Genomic DNA, 15,745 nt, shown 5'->3' on the forward strand with positions numbered 1-15,745 from the left:
AACTGTGATTTGGAGCCCGAGTTCCTCTCTCAGGTATCTCAGGGATTTGGGCAGGAAGGATAGGATAGGAGGGAGCGGGCGAGGATAGGAGGGAGCCAATCATGCATGTGGGCGACTTCAATCAGAACAACTAACGATCTCTTTTTGAAACTCTTTTTCTGGATTAATGTGACTATAAGGTAATCATAGCAAACCCCCCAAATGTTTAAAAACTACGATAATATACTATGCTTACACTTCTTTCTTGATTGGTTATAGCCAAGTGTGGCTTGGTATGAAGTGTCAGAGGTCAGGAAATGACCTTCCTTCTCAGAAGGGGAAGCAGGGCCAAGCCCTCTTCTAAAGTTCAAGTCTAGAGAGTCAGGGCAAGAACTTCTCCAATGAGATTCAAGACACGGGTCAAGCCTGACCTGCGGTGCCACAATGGATAAAGTGTTGACCTGGAAATCTTAAAAAAAACACACACACACACAAAAAAACAAAACAAAACAAAACAAACAAACAAACAAACAAAAAACATGGCTCAGAAAATGCCGCTTGTCCAATGGGGGTGAACTCCCTTGAACACGCAATGTCGACTCAGCCCGTCTGAGACAGCCTCACCTCTTGGATGACCCACTATAGCCTCTTTCTAGTATGACTGCAGAATGTGCCAAGAGACTTGCAGCATTCAGTCTTCTTCATAATTTTTTTAAAAAATGTGTGGCTTGTATAGAACTAGAAGCTCTGTGCTTTGATTGTTTATGTGTATGGCTAATGTCAAGAGAACTGGGCTAAAGTTATACTAGTCCTAAATTATTCTGAGAAGTCTAGGTGGTAAGGCTTTTTACCAGTCTCAGAAGCCATGTCCAGAGACTCCACCGTGGTTCCCTCACTTACTGTCTTTTTTGCTCAGCATTCATACTCCGTGGTCTTTCCGGGAAGCAGAGACATCAGAGAGATAGATATATGGGTTCTCCTGGAAATGTGTGAGAAGCCAGGTGTTGCAATGGAATGCATAATGTAAGTGGTATATCTTTTGGAACCGTGGCTTCCCTGTGGGTGAAAACCCACAGTGGAGAATCGTACACAATGTTAGAGATGGCACGGTCACAGCTGTCATAAGCAGGGCATCGTGTCCTATAGGCGCTGGGGGGAGTTGTTGTGACCCCTATTTTACATGGGGTCAGCTAATGCTCAGATAATTTTGGTTAAATTCCCAGAGTAGATAGTAGAGTGGTTTGATCTCACAATCGTTTAATTCGGGAAGTCAGGCTCTTTTTCGGACCCAACACTTGCACCATCAGGGATTCTCATTCATATTTTCCTCCAGAGAAGAAAACTTTAAAAATCTTTAGTGCACCTGGAAGTCACTTGATATTCCATCTTTTATGCAATATAAAATCAGATAGAGGGGTTCCCTTTGAGCGGCAGCCGCACAATGGGTAAAACGGGGACTAGAAGTGTGCACTTCTGTGCGGGCGGGTCGGGTGGTGTGGACCGAGGTAGCGCGAGAGCGCAACGATGGCCCCCACCAGCCTCCGTACCCGGAGGGTATTCCCCCGCAGGGCCTCCCCCCCCACCCGGCAGGGCCTGCCCCCCGCAGGTGTGTAAAGATCAAGCAGAGGAGTCTCCTCCGGGTGCAGTCTGGACTCTTCCTCGCCAGCCGCTTCTGGCTCCAGCGCTGGACCCGGGTGAGTACTCGCTGCTCTGTCTGTGCTGCGCCAGTTTGCCCAGTTCTTTGAAGTTAAGGATGTGAGTGCTGTCGGGTTTCAAAGCAGATGTTTTGGGGCTTGTCTCTCAGGTGCTGGTACAAACCCTCTCCCCCTCATGAGTTTGGGAGTTCCCTCCTAGTTGTGGGTGCCCACCCTGGATGGGGTGTATGGCGAGATTGTGTCTTTGCTGCACACTTCCACGTGGCCCTGTCTCGTTTGCTTGCCTGATGCGAAGGTTGCTCGGTTGGTTTTGCTGTCCATTCTGGAGGAAACTGCTCCCTACAAGCTGTGGATTCAGCGTGTGGGTGAGAGCAGGCGCGTTCAGGTGGTCCTGCGTCCGCCATCCGGCATCGCCTCTGGCTTTTAGTGTCAACACCACCTTGCATGCCTGGGATCTACCCACTTGGTCGTGCACGATATGTTATCCTTCGTATACATGGCTGCATTGGATTTAAATATGTTTTATTAAGGATTTCTGCATCTATGTTCATGAGTAATGCTTGTGATTTTCTCATTTTGAGTTTATTATTATTTGGGGAGGGTGTCAGGGTTCTGTGGCAGGAAACCTGATCTTACAAATAACTTGGGAAATTTTGTCTTCTGTTTTTGCAAGTGTTTGTGTAGATTTGGTGCTGTTTCTTCTTTAAGTGTTTGCTGAAATCATCTTGGTTTGAAGGTTTTGGTGTGTGTAATATTTGTAAACTATAGATTCAATTCACTTGACAAATATGAGCTATTCAGATTTTCTGTTTCATTGTGGGTCAGTTATGTAAGTTGTATTTTTCTAGGAATTTATACTTTTCACCTAAGTTGTAGAACTTGATAATTTCAGGTCAATGACTGACGTTAATATTAAAATTTAAGATTGTCTCATTGAAGTCTGGCTTTAGACCAAAGTTCCTCTGTTTTTGTTTTCTTTGGGATTAATTTCTGTTACCTTTTTTATGGCCTTCCTTCTTCTTTGATAGTATTTAAATTTTCTTTTCTTTTTTTTTTTATCTCTTAAGGTGAAAACTTAATTCATGGATTTTAGAACTTTCCTGATTTCTGACATAAGAATTTAAAACTATAGTTTCTTTAAGTAATGTTAAAATTTCACATATATTTTTATTATTACTTGGTCAAAATATGTTCTGATTTTTAAAATATTTTTTTTCTTTGACCAGTGCATTATTTACAAGTGTATTGTTTATTTAAATACTTGGATTTGCCCTGGCCGGTTGGCTCAGCGGTAGAGTGTTGGCCTAGCGTGTGGAGGACCGGGGTTCGATTCCTGGCCAGGGCACACAGGAGAAGCGCTCATTTGCTTCTCCACCCCTCCGCCGCGCTTTCCTCTCTGTCTCTTCCTTCCCCTCCCGCAGCCAAGGCTCCATTGGAGCAAAGATGGCCCGGGCGCTGGGGATGGCTCTGTGGCCTCTGCCTCAGGCGCTAGAGTGGCTCTGCTCGCAACATGGTGACGCCCAGGATGGGCAGAGCATCGCCCCCTGGTGGGCAGAGCATCGCCCCTGGTGGGCGTGCCGGGTGGATCCCGGTCGGGCGCATGCGGGAGTCTGTCTGACTGTCTCTCCCTGTTTCCAGCTTCAGAAAAATGAAAAAAACAAAACAAAATAAATACTTGGATTTTTTTCCCCTTAATATCTTATTGTTATTGATTTTTAATTTAATTTCATTACGAATGATGTCATTCATTTTACAGTATTGAAACTTGCTTCATGGCCCGACATATGGTCTGTCTTAGTGAATGTACCATGTCTGCTTGAACGAATGTGTTCTTTAGTTTTATAGTGTAGTGCTCTATAAATATCACTTAGGTTAAGGTGGTTTATATGTTGTTCAGATGTTTTTACTGATTTAAAAAATCTAATCATATTTCCACTTGCAGAGAGTGGCGGTGGTGTTAATATCTCCAACTGTTATTGCAGAGTTATATATTGATTTCTTTAAACCGGAGAAAGAAAAAAATTTTAGATGAGAAAATGGTATCCTACGATGTTAAAGGTTATATATCCATCAGCTGGCAAAGTTTTGTTTCTGTTGTTAAGCACCATAGTATACTATCTCTTGTCTGTTTTACCCTCCTCACAGGTGGAAACACTTTTCAAAGTGCTATGTTAACATTGTAGTAGTCAAAGTGCAATCTGAGTCCAAACTTGTCTCTGCTATTTAAAGAAAGAATAACGTATTTGATACCAGCTTACTTCCCCAAATAGATGGCACAAGACCATGCCCTTTATATAGTATGTTTAATAACTACTGTGGAATGAATGAGCTTGGCATGACTCAGTGTAGAAATCCCAAGTCAGGATGAACACAGTGGCTTCCTTCTCCCCTCACGTTTGTCTGAACTGCTAAGTTAATGTGACAAGAGGGTGTGGCTTTCTCTGAGGCCCACCCTTCGATTGGGACGTAATGCCTCCAGGAACTTCTGCCAACTGTGAATGTGCAGAAGCAGTTTATGGCTTCCAAAGCAGAGGTGTTCATGTTTGGCAATGGCTTTGGCTGGGGTGATTCCACATGAGCTTCCTCAAACCCACTGTGCTTAAAAGTTTATTGCCACCCTCTGTTCCTTGGCTGGACTCCCTGACTTGCGCTGCTCAGATGTGGAGGCGGGAGCTCAGTAAGGTAAGTACCCTTAGAGTTTTGATCTTTTGAGGACTTTATGGCTAGCATAGACCAGTATGGGTCAAGGACCCTTATAGAAAACAGGTGTTCTTACTTGCTTGCTTTTTCTGTTTTGTGCTCATTTCCCAGATGAAAGTCTTTCTGAACAATATCTGAGTATTCTTAGCTTCCTGCTTTCAAATGCATCAAGTGTGGGTTGATATACATATATATAACTTAAGGACAATTGTCCAGAAACTTACGCTATATACTATATTGTAAAATAGGGAATAACAGAAAAGCTCGTAAGTAGAGAAATGGTCAAATAAATTATGATATATATTTTTTATAATGCACCATTTAAAACACCTTTTGAAGATTATCACCTTGGGGGAAATGCTTAAAGTGTTAAAAAGCTAAATATAAAACCATGTATACATTTCATTCAGATTTGAAAGAAATGTTTGCATAATTGAGAGAAATTTACGATAATGTTAATGATTTCTAGTTTCTCATTATATTTTCTTTACTTTCCAAAGTATGTCTAATGAGTATGTATGAACTTGGGCAAATTACTAATCTCTTTGAATCTTACTTTCCTTACCTGTAAAATGGGGATAAGAATAGTAAATGCATCATAGGAATGTTTTGATGGTCAGAGTACACAAGGAATACATATAATACAAAATCATAAATGTAAAGTGCAAACGATGATGATTTTCTCTAGGAGAAAATTCCGGGTCAGAAGAGACTCGTGTGTGCCCTTGACTCAGCACACAACCATGTTGTTCCCTCCATATCCCTAGTGGGGTTGGCTCTATGAGCAGGTATCCCACGTTTTATGATTCTTTACTAATTCAATTCAAATGGTTTGAAATGAATGGAAATGAAGTAACTTTGGAAATAAATCCTATGGCATTGCCTGGGTAAGCCAGTCTCCCACCTCAGTCTGACATGCAACCATTGAAATCTAATAATACTTGATATTTACTGATCATCTACTACATGCCAGGCGATGTGTTATATTCAGTCATGTGCGTATAATCTCAATTTGGTCAACGATGAGCTGCGTCTATGACAGTGGTCACTTAAGGTTATAATGGAGCTGAAAAATTCCTATTGCCTTGTGACACTGTAGCCATCCTCCTGTGGTAGCACAGTGCATTCCTTACGAGTTTGTGGTACTGCTGGTGTAGTTAGCCCACTACACTGCGGGTCATACAAAAGAATAGCGCACACAAAGGTGTAGAGTACATAATACCTGATAATAAATGACTATGTTACTGGTTTACATATTTACTATATTTTTTATTATCATTTTAGAGTATATTCTTTTCACTTATACAAGAACAAAAAGTTTGCTGTGAACAGTGGGCCACGTTAAGCCAACAGCAGCCTCCAGCACCTCGTGTTAACTGCGTCTCTTGATTGCGTCATCTTCTCTTGTGCTTGATTCAATCTCGTGTTGCTTTTACCCAGTGACATGCTATGCAGGCTTGGAGCCTAGGAGTGGTAGGCCGTGCCACACAGCCTGGGTGTGCAGCATTCTAGACCATGGCGGTTAGTGTAAGTGCACTCACTCTATGATGTGCACACAAGGAGGAAACTGCTTAATGTGTTTCTCAGTCTGTATCCCCATCAGTAAGCAGCTCAGACTGTACTTTTATGGGGTCTCACGGCTGTCCTAGGAGATAGGTATTAACTAGCTCCATCTGAATATGAGGGAAACTGAGTTTCCGAGAGGTTAAATAAGTTGCCAGATGCCATTCACCTGGGGAGTGGCAGAGCGGGGACTCGCCATGGGATCAGGCTCCCGCCCCTGGGGTCTCGCTGGCTGTCTCCCAGAGGAGCCTTTGCTGGATGGACCCGAATCCAGCTGTGCAGTCCCATGCAGGCACTGGATCCACACCAGAGTGTCCTTATTGCTTCTCCTTGGGGTGCGACAAAATACCAGATAGAAACAATATGCATATTTCATACTTACTATGAGACTAAATAAAAACAAAATATGGTAAAATTTCTTTTTTTGTCGTATAATAGGTAGGTTATCTACCTGTTATCAAATTTCTTTTGGGGGTGTGCTCAATGATTGTATTATTTTCAGGTATAGCATTCTCTTCCAATGGCTGGAACCGGGGCTATCTCTCCTCCCTATCTTGTGGGTAGATGTAACCATCTGAGCAAACCATTTTCAGAAATTTAGAAGAGGATAGACGAAGGATTTCTCTGTAAAATACATCTATTTCCTAGGGGGGCATTTCTGGGAGGAGGAGAGCCTTAGTAGAGCCCGGCAGGACGTCCCGGGAGATGACAATGACTTCCTCGTCCCTGCCTTGGGCACTGTCATGATGATTCCTGTCCTCCTTTTCAGCTGTACCTTAATTTCACTTTTCTGAGTCAGATCCTTTGTGTCAACCTCAGTGAATTATGCCCCAGGCATTTTGTTGTTTCCTTTCAGACTTCTGAGAATCCTTCTCCAGGCTCCTCATTCTGGGAGAGGCAGAGCCTGGAGCTTATCCAAATCCTTATAACGGAGGAGGATCCTTTGTCTTGTTCTGCTATTAACAAGTGTAATTTGACTTTTTTTTTTTTTTTTGCAACCTCTGTAACAAAATGTGATCAAAGCGGTGCTCAATGACAGCCCTGTGGGATTTTACTTCTTTGTTCCCACTTTCTAACAACCTGCCCTTGACCAGGAATCATTAATAACCACCCGGCATCCTCCTGTTGCCGACGTCCTCAGAGTAGAAGTTACTGCGGTTTTCCAAGTATTGATTGACGTGCCCGGAAGAGAAGGCCTGAAGCCCATCTTCCTGACGTCCACACATCTCTCCCTGGTGACATTTAAAAAAATCTTATTTTATCTTTAAAACAGCCCTGTTGAGAAAAGCGTTAGATATGGTCGTAGGCAGAGAAGGGTCAGTGACAATCTTTGTTGAACATTTAGATGGCTCAGCAATCTCTGCTGAATTTAAACAGTTTTAAATCTTATAATCACTCATTGGCACAAATTACTTAGAATATGAAACATTTATTTATGTGTTCACTTATTCGTTCTTTTATTTGTTTAACACGCTTTCATTATTTTCCCCAGTCTGTCTCTGGTCCATGTTCTGACACTGTACATGTCCCAGGGTAGGTGTTTGCACGGAACTTCATAGTTTCCAGATAACAAAATATGTTCCACGTACAGTGTTTCGGCTGTGGCATAAAGAAAGAGCTATGGGTGTTAGTTATGACAATGTGTGACCTTGATAAAATAAGTCTGTAAGTTTTTGGATCCTGCCTGTGTAAAAGGACGGAACATTTCCAAAGGAGTTTGTGTTGATTTGAGCTAATGTGTGTAAGGAGCTCACTCTGACATATATTAGTGTCAGTAAATATTAGCTCAATGCAATAAGATTTTGTGCAGTTGAAAGTCTTATATACATATAGGTTGGTATCATTACTTTTTCCCTCTATAATTATCATTTATTCATTCATTTTACCAAGAAATATTAATTGAGCACCTATAATGTGTCAGACAATGTTCTAAGTACTTGGAATGCATTAGAGAACCAAACAGACACTGAACCCTGCCTCTTAGAGCTTGTATCCTAGTGGTAGGGGCAGACAATAAAATATAATAAATAAATAAATAAGATTAGTAATTATGTAATATATTTGAAAGCAATATGTGCAACGAAAAGCAGAAAAAACAGAACAGAGTAAGGGAGATGGGGAGTGTGGCGAGGTTGCAGTTTTGAGTAGGGTGATCAGACAACATCCTTGAGAAAGTGTCATTTGCACAAAGATCTCAGGGAGGTGAGAGAGTTAGCCAATAGCTCACTAGGGGAAGCATGCTCTCGGTAGAAGGCCGAACCAGTGCAAAGTTCCCCAGGGGGCAGCGTGCCGAGGTGTGTAATGACAACCAAGGAGGCCAGCGCGCCTGGACGTGAGGGAACAAGGGGGACTGTGGGAGGAGATGGGGTCAGAGAGGCAATGGGGATCCAATCACGCAGGGCCTGTGCGTCACGGCCAAGGTTTTGGAATTTCCTCTGAATGGAATAGGCATTCATTGTTGGGCTTTGAGGGAGTCCTCTGATTGTCGTGATGAGATTAGACTGAGGGTAGGGTATGTGGTACTGAAACCAAAAATTTCCGCTCAAGTCTGGCTCCCTGTCACCATGAAACCAAAGTACATGACACAGGTGCTGATGAGAAGGAAAGAGGTTTATTCACATGTTGGTCACCTGAGAAGATGTGGGGACTCCTGTCCTCAAAATCCCATCTCCTTCTCTTGGTGTTTTTATAAGAAGGGAGAAAGTTGGACTTGACATCAACCGAGATAGAAGCTTTCTCGAAGAATATGTTTCAGAGGAACGATCAGGAGTTTACCTTTGGACATGTTAAGGTGCATGGGCAGGTGTTTATTAATTACATTATTCCACAAACATTTATTGAATGCATACTATGTGCTAGATATTGAACATTATCTGGATTCAAGTGGTCAGGAGCCTTGTTATGAAGCAACTCAGTAGACAGGTAAATAAACAATTACAGGACAGTGTCACTAATGCCATAAAGATGGTAATACCAGGGACAATGGAACACTGAAGATGTGACAGATATCCTTATCTTTCTAAACTTTGAAAATGAGGTTCTGAAAAGTTCATTGATTTGCCATTGTTTACCGTTAGTATGGTGAACGGGAAAGGGGCCACATGCCCAACCTGCCAAGCTCCGGGGAGGCCTGCGTGGTGGCCTTGCGGACTCAGAGACCTCACGTAACCACACAGGCTGGGCTGAAGTGAAAACGTTCTAACTGGAAGCCGTTCACATGGGCAGTCCTGTCCTCGGGAGGTCGGCTTCTCTAACAAAGGTCAATGCTGGCTTTAGTCTGTCATTGTCTTTTGCATCTACAATAATGGACCCCATAACATGCCTTTGAAATGTAAGGTCATCTTCTTTTCCTGCTTCCCTCGGGGCAGACATCCCACCAGGACAGAAAACAACAAACCCCCTCCTTGTTATTATCCTGTTCATTGTTAACTGTTAACTATCTCCTGCCTGCCTGTGTAAAAGAAGTTTGAGTGTATACATTTCTTACTTTTTATCCAGTCCCAGAGATTTCCCCACTTGGCTTTCCCCCGCCTCCCTCATTGATCTCCAGTGGGTTTCATGCGACCCCCCTGACGTCTTCCCCTTTGATTCTAATGTATAAAATAAGAGGTGCACCTGCTCCATTTTCCGGAGCACCTTCTCAATCCGTTGAGACTTTGCTTCCCGACAATTGTTGATGGTTTGGCTCAAATACACTCATAAACAATTCTTACAGGCTCGGCAGTTCCTTACACCGACAGTATATAACACAGCTGGAACCTTGTGGCATTGTGATTTTTAATGAGAAATATATATTTGGCCTTTGTCCCTATTTATAGCACAGAGCTTTGGAAACCCTTGGAATTTTCTGACCCGTGAAAAAGACAAAGGTATCTTTTATCATATTCATGAGGTGACCTCTGGAATGCCCCTAGATAGCTTAAAGATAGGGGCTGGGTGCCCGGGAACAAACCCTGTGATTACAGGTTGCTACTTTCAGGCCTATCCCCGGAACTGGGAGAGGTGAGAGAGGCTGAAAGTTGAATGGGTCAGGAATGACCTATGACTTAAACAGCCATGACCATGTAAAGAAGCCTCCATAAAAACCTGAGAGGATGGGGTTTGGAGAGCTTCCAGTTTGGTGACCAGGCGGAAGTTTGGAGAGCGATGTGCTCATAGAACATGGAAGCTCCTACCACACACCTGGCCCCATGCGTCTCTTCCGTGTGGCTATTCCTGAGGTATATATATCCTTTTACACTTAACTGGTGATCTTGTAAGGCCAATCTTTTTCTGGTTTCTTTGAGCCGCACTAGCAAATTAACGGAGCCCAAGGAGGGAGTTATTGGAGGCTTAATCTATAGCGATTAGGTCAGAAGCACACAGGGGATAACCTGGGGTTTTACCTGATATCTGAAGTGTGTGTATGTGTGTGTGCGTCTGTCTGTTTGTCTGTCTTGTAAGGCTGAACCCTTAACTTGTGAGACCTGAGGCCATCTGCAGGTAGTGTCAGAAATTGGGTTGAAGTGTAAGAGTCCCAGCTGGTGTCTAAGAATTTCTGGTCGGTATGGGGAACCCCTCTCCCCAATTGAAATTGGTTGTTAGAATCTTTATTAGACCTGAGTACATTTCCTGACTGCCGGTATTTGGGAAATTTTCTGTCACATAATTTGTGTCCTTGCAGAACTAACCAGTTGGTCGGTGCTCAGGGCAGAGACTCCATGGGCACCGAGAACAGCGTGACTGAGTTTGTGTGGTTGGGCCTTTTCCAGAGCAGGGAATTACAGCATGTGTGCTTTGTGGCCTTCTCCCTCTTCCACATGCTCACTGTCCTGGGGAACCTCTGGTCATCATCACCGTCAGTGCCAGCAAAGCCCTGCATGCTGCCGTGTACTTCTTCCTAAGCCACTTGTCCTTTGCTGCCATGTGCTATCCATCTGGTGCCACACCCAAGATGACCACTGACGCCTTCATGGAGCACAAGACCATCTCCTTCAATGGCTGCATGACCCAGCTCTTTTCTGCCCGCCTCTTTGCTGGCACTGAGAGCTTTCTCCTCACAGCGGTGGCCTATGATCGCTACGTGACCATCTGTAGGCCCCTGCACTATGCAACCATCATGGATCGACGGAAGTGTGGCTTGTTGGCGGGGACCTCTGGGGTGGCTGGCTCCCTCCTTTCCATTCTGCAGACCCTCCTCACGGTGCAGCCGCCATTTTGTGGGCCCAGTGTGATTGACAGCTTCTTCTGTGACGTGCATCCCCTGCTGAAGCTGGTCTGTGCAGACATCTATGTGGTGGGGCTCACTGTGGTGGCCAGCAGTGGCCCGGTCTCTGTAGTGTCCTTCATCATTCTTACTATGTCCTATGTGGTCATTTTACTGAAGCTGAGAAACCGGTCCTCTGAGGGAGGGCCGCCATGAAGCTCTCTCCACGTGTGGCTCACATGTCATCACTGTCCTTTTGGCCCTTGTGCCTGCCGTGTTCCTGTACATTCCTTCCTCTTTCACCCCGGCTGCTGACAAACTTGTCCATCCTCTTTAACAGTGTCATGCCACCTTTGCTGAACCCTGTGATCTCCAGCCAGAGGAGCAATGAGGTGAAAAAATGCCATGAGGGAAATGTTTGGGGTCAAGGGGGGTTTGGGGGAGAAGTGACACTCCAGGGACTCTCATCCAGCCTGGAGCTTGGAAGACTTTCTGTTTTGTAGCATCCAACATGAGCTTTGCACCTGCAGTTCGACACTTGCAATGACAGCTGTCCTCCTAGCTTGTTTTTTAAAAAATTAAATTTATTGGGGTGACATCATAAGGTCATACAGGTTTCAAGTGTACATTTCCATGATACACGATCTGCGTATTGTGTTGTGTGCCCACCACGCAAAGTCAGATCATCTTCTGTCACTGTGTATTTGACTCTCCTTACTTACCCTTGACCACCCCTCCCCCTTCCCTCTGGTAACCACCATGCTGTCGTCTGTGTCTGTGAGTTTGTTTATCTCCTAGCTCTTTTCATAATAATAACCCCAGAGGTTTCTTCCATCCTTCATTCACTAAACACTGAGTGTCTGCAATAAGTGAGGTACAGGCAGCCCTCGGTTATGGAGGAGGTTTTCCCATGGAGCCAACCATTGGCCTGGGTCTAACACTTAACTTTATTCTGCCTTTTGGTTGATCAATAGTACTGGTTGGACTATTTCTTTTACTGAACTAACTAAGGATAGACTCTGACTGTACTTAGAAGTTTGGAAACGTGATCACACTGTGGACGTGGATGTTTACAAGCACATGGAGCTAGCCCTGCAGAACGGGCCACTGTACTGTGAACCCGCATTGTCACCTGAGAACCGAGAGCTTAGTCAAACCCACATTTCTCTAATCCAGCAACTTCAGTGTTTAAAACAGTTCTACCCACAGTGAAAACACTTTCTCTTGTGTCTTGTATCTTTTTTTTTCTAAAGGGTAATTTTATATTCTCAGAGGCTTAAGTATCCTGCTTTCTGTAGTTGATGGGAAGGGCCCGCCTACTCCTTTGGTTACAGTCTAACTCTGCTTCTATTCCGTAGCATGAACCACATAGAGCGTCCCACCGAACACTGTGAATGAGAGACAGGAGGTGTCAACTCAGCTTCCATTACGTTCTGTAGTGTTAGTGAGTTGAGGAGATGTAGTCATATGTCATTTCCTTGCCTAACAAGGATTCTCCAATGCAATCCTTCATTCACGTTCCGTCTAATCTTCTCTCCCTCTCTCCTATCTAATAGCTGATCTATGAGCACATCTTAGCTCAACTTCAAAACAGACCCCATCTTGAAGAGTCCTAGCACAGTCCGCCTTTTCTCTGCCCCAGAGATGCAGCTCTAAGCCCTGAGCAGGATGCGTGGAGAAGCCATCTGAGGACGTTGAAAAGTAAGTAATAGCAGGCACAGAGGAGGAGAAGATCAGATTGGAAGTTTCTGACTTTTCCCCTCTGTATCACTTGGTCTGGGCTCAGAAGCTGTGCACAAGTGGAGCGTGCCCTGGGTTCATGCAGAAAGGGAACCGCTGTCTTGTTGGTCAGACACGTGGGGGAGGGGGTGGGTCTCTTGGGAAGAGAGCCCCCTCACTGCTCTCTCCTGTCCCAGACAGTCCCGTGGCAGAGAAGCAGTGCTTCATACTCTCAGGCAGGGGGACCTTTCTGTTTGTCTATAGGACCCAGGATCGCAAGAGGATGGGGAAATCCTCATTGCTTTTGTCCTCTTTGTGTCCTCCTGATCTTGGCTGTTGACACAAACTCAGTTCTGGGAAGTATGCAGCTCAGTGAGAAAACTAAAGCCAAGTTTCCAGAGGCAGAAAGCATCAGGGCGGTAAAAAAAAAGAGGAGGGCACTGAAGAGAGTCACCCTGTAATGTTGTGTGCAAATCGCAGGGCTCACCTCTGAGCCGCAAATGTGTGAAATCTGAATTTAGCATCCCAAAGCCATTGAGAATGATGTTGCAGGTAAAACTGTCAAGTCCCAGGATGACCACTAGGTGGCGCACATGTGAGACAGAACCGAACAACACTGGATTTAATAATTGAACTGACATTGGAATTACAGCCCACAGAAGGTGGGTTGGAAATTGCAGTCTGGCACCAACAAGATTCATTGCCTGCTAAAACTAAAAATTCAGAATTCTCCTTAATTTAAAAAAATACCAGAGTATCACAACATAATATTTGAAAAAAATAATGACTGAAAACAGCCAAAATAGGTGAAAGATACATATACTTGCAGGTTCAAGAAGTTAGACCTTGATAACATTATACTGAGTGTAATAAATAAATCAGAAAAAACTAAGAACTATATGATTCCATACATAGATGGGACACAAAAACGAGACTGAGAGACATGGACAAGAGTGTGATGGTAATGGGAGGGTGAGGTAAGGTGGGGGTTGGGGGGAGGGGAGGGGCACAAAGAAAACCAGATAGAAGGTGACAGAAGACAATTTGACTTTGAGTGAGGGGTATGCAACACAATCAAATGTCAAAATAATCTGGAGATGTTTTCTCTGAACGCATGTACCCTGATTTATCAATGTCACCCCATTAAAATTAATAATAAAAAAAAGAAGTTAGCAAATCTCAAACTGAATGAACTTAAACATATCCACCCCAGGCACTTCATAATATCAAGATTTCTAGCCCATCCGGGACCCTTTGTATCTTTTCCCAGTCACATCTCTCTCTTCCCTCCAAGGTTCATACTATGTAATGCTTATGATAAAACTTTGCTTTTTAAAAATACTCTTATACATTTACCATGTAAGTACACATCCCTAGATTGGGCTATTTTTATATTTTAAATAGATGCAACCATATAGTATGTAGTCTCTTGGGGTTGTTTTCTTTGGCTCAACATCGTGTTTGTGAGTCGTTCATGTTATTGCACCTATGGTTTACTTAGCGTCACTGCTGTGTTAGTCTGTTGTATGCATGGACCATAATTTTATCCACGCCATTGATGATGGATATTTAGGTTGCTACCCATTTTGTGCTATTACAAATAGCTCTAGTAACACTCTCAGTGATGTGTCTTTTAGATTTATACCTTGGAGTGGAGTTTCTGGGTAATAGGGTCCATGGGTATTTGACATGAGCTGACAATCTCCAGTAGTTTTTCAATATATTCTTAAAAAGCATTTCCAGCGGCAGCATATGAGAGATACCATTCTTTCGTATTGACGACAAACAACAGTACTGGCAGTCCCTTTAGTTTTAGCCATGCAGGGGGAGCATTGCAGTAGTGTTTTATTGTGGTTCTGCATCACGTTTCTCAGATGATTAAAAAAGTGAATCCCCCCATCCCTTTACTGGCCACTTCTTTGCTGAAGTGCTGTTCAAATTGCGTGTGGTTGTCTGTCTTTGTCTTATTGATTTGTAAGAGATCTTTATATATTCTATATTAGTCCTAGTTTTCTGCAGAGCAGAAGCTAAAAAAAAGTAGATGTGTAAGAGATTTATCAGGAGAAATGGGGGAGGGAAAGTGGGAAGGGCGACCAGGAATGATGCAGGTCTGACTCTTATGAACGAGAGAGGGAGAAAAGGAAGGGCATAGACTACGATGTAGTTCCAAGGCAGTGTTTTCAAGGCTCAGAATTTTTTGAGGTAAAAATGAAGTCCATCAATAGATCAGTGGATAAATAAGTTGTAGTACATATATACAATGGAATATTACTCAGCTATAAAAAAGAAGAATCTTACCATTTGCAACAACAGAGATAGATGTAGAGGGTATTGTGCTAAGTGAAATAAGTCAGAGAGATAAGGACAAATACCATATTATTTCTCTTATATTTATATGTGGAATCTAAGGAGCAAAATAAAAAGGCAAAACAAACAGACTCCTAGACACAGAAAGCAGACTTAGGGTTGCCAGAGGGAATGGGGGTTGGGGCTGGGTGAGAAAGGTAAAGGGATTAAAAAAATAGAGGTTAGTAGTTACAGAATAGTTATGGGGATATAAAGCCCAGCATAGGGACCATAGTAAATAATATTGTAATAACTATGTACGGTGTCAGGCAGGTACCTGACATATAGGGAAACCACTTTGTAATGTATATGATTGTCTAACCAATATGCTCTACACCTGAATCTAACACAAAATAATATTGAATGTAGACTATAATTGAAAAACAAAATTAAAAATACAAGTGAAGAGTACAGATTGGAGGCTGGGGAATGAGATTTTGAAGAAAGTGAAAAACGTTTTAAATCGTCCTTGAGGAGGATTAGATAAAAGTGTTGATAAAAGAAATATAGTAAGCTTGCTGGGCAGTGTTAGTGGGCCTTTTGAAGTTGCTGATAAGTTGATAATAGACTAAGTCCTCCCTCTTGGAAGCTTTCAGGG

At 43.3% G+C, this 15,745-nt stretch overlaps 1 protein-coding gene across 1 annotated transcript; it reads left to right on the forward strand.

Annotated features, from left to right (window-relative positions):
• The first annotated feature begins 10,597 nt into the window (after positions 1 to 10,597).
• On the forward strand, positions 10,598 to 11,532 carry OR4S1 (olfactory receptor family 4 subfamily S member 1). The gene is given in 5 exon segments (XM_066253906.1): positions 10,598 to 10,715; positions 10,718 to 11,280; positions 11,282 to 11,407; positions 11,409 to 11,477; positions 11,479 to 11,532. Coding segments are annotated over 5 exon segments (930 nt in total).
• The last annotated feature ends 4,213 nt before the right edge of the window (positions 11,533 to 15,745 follow it).

This window comes from Saccopteryx bilineata, chromosome 1 (genome assembly GCF_036850765.1).
Source record: "Saccopteryx bilineata isolate mSacBil1 chromosome 1, mSacBil1_pri_phased_curated, whole genome shotgun sequence".
Classification (NCBI taxonomy): Eukaryota; Metazoa; Chordata; class Mammalia; order Chiroptera; family Emballonuridae; genus Saccopteryx; species Saccopteryx bilineata.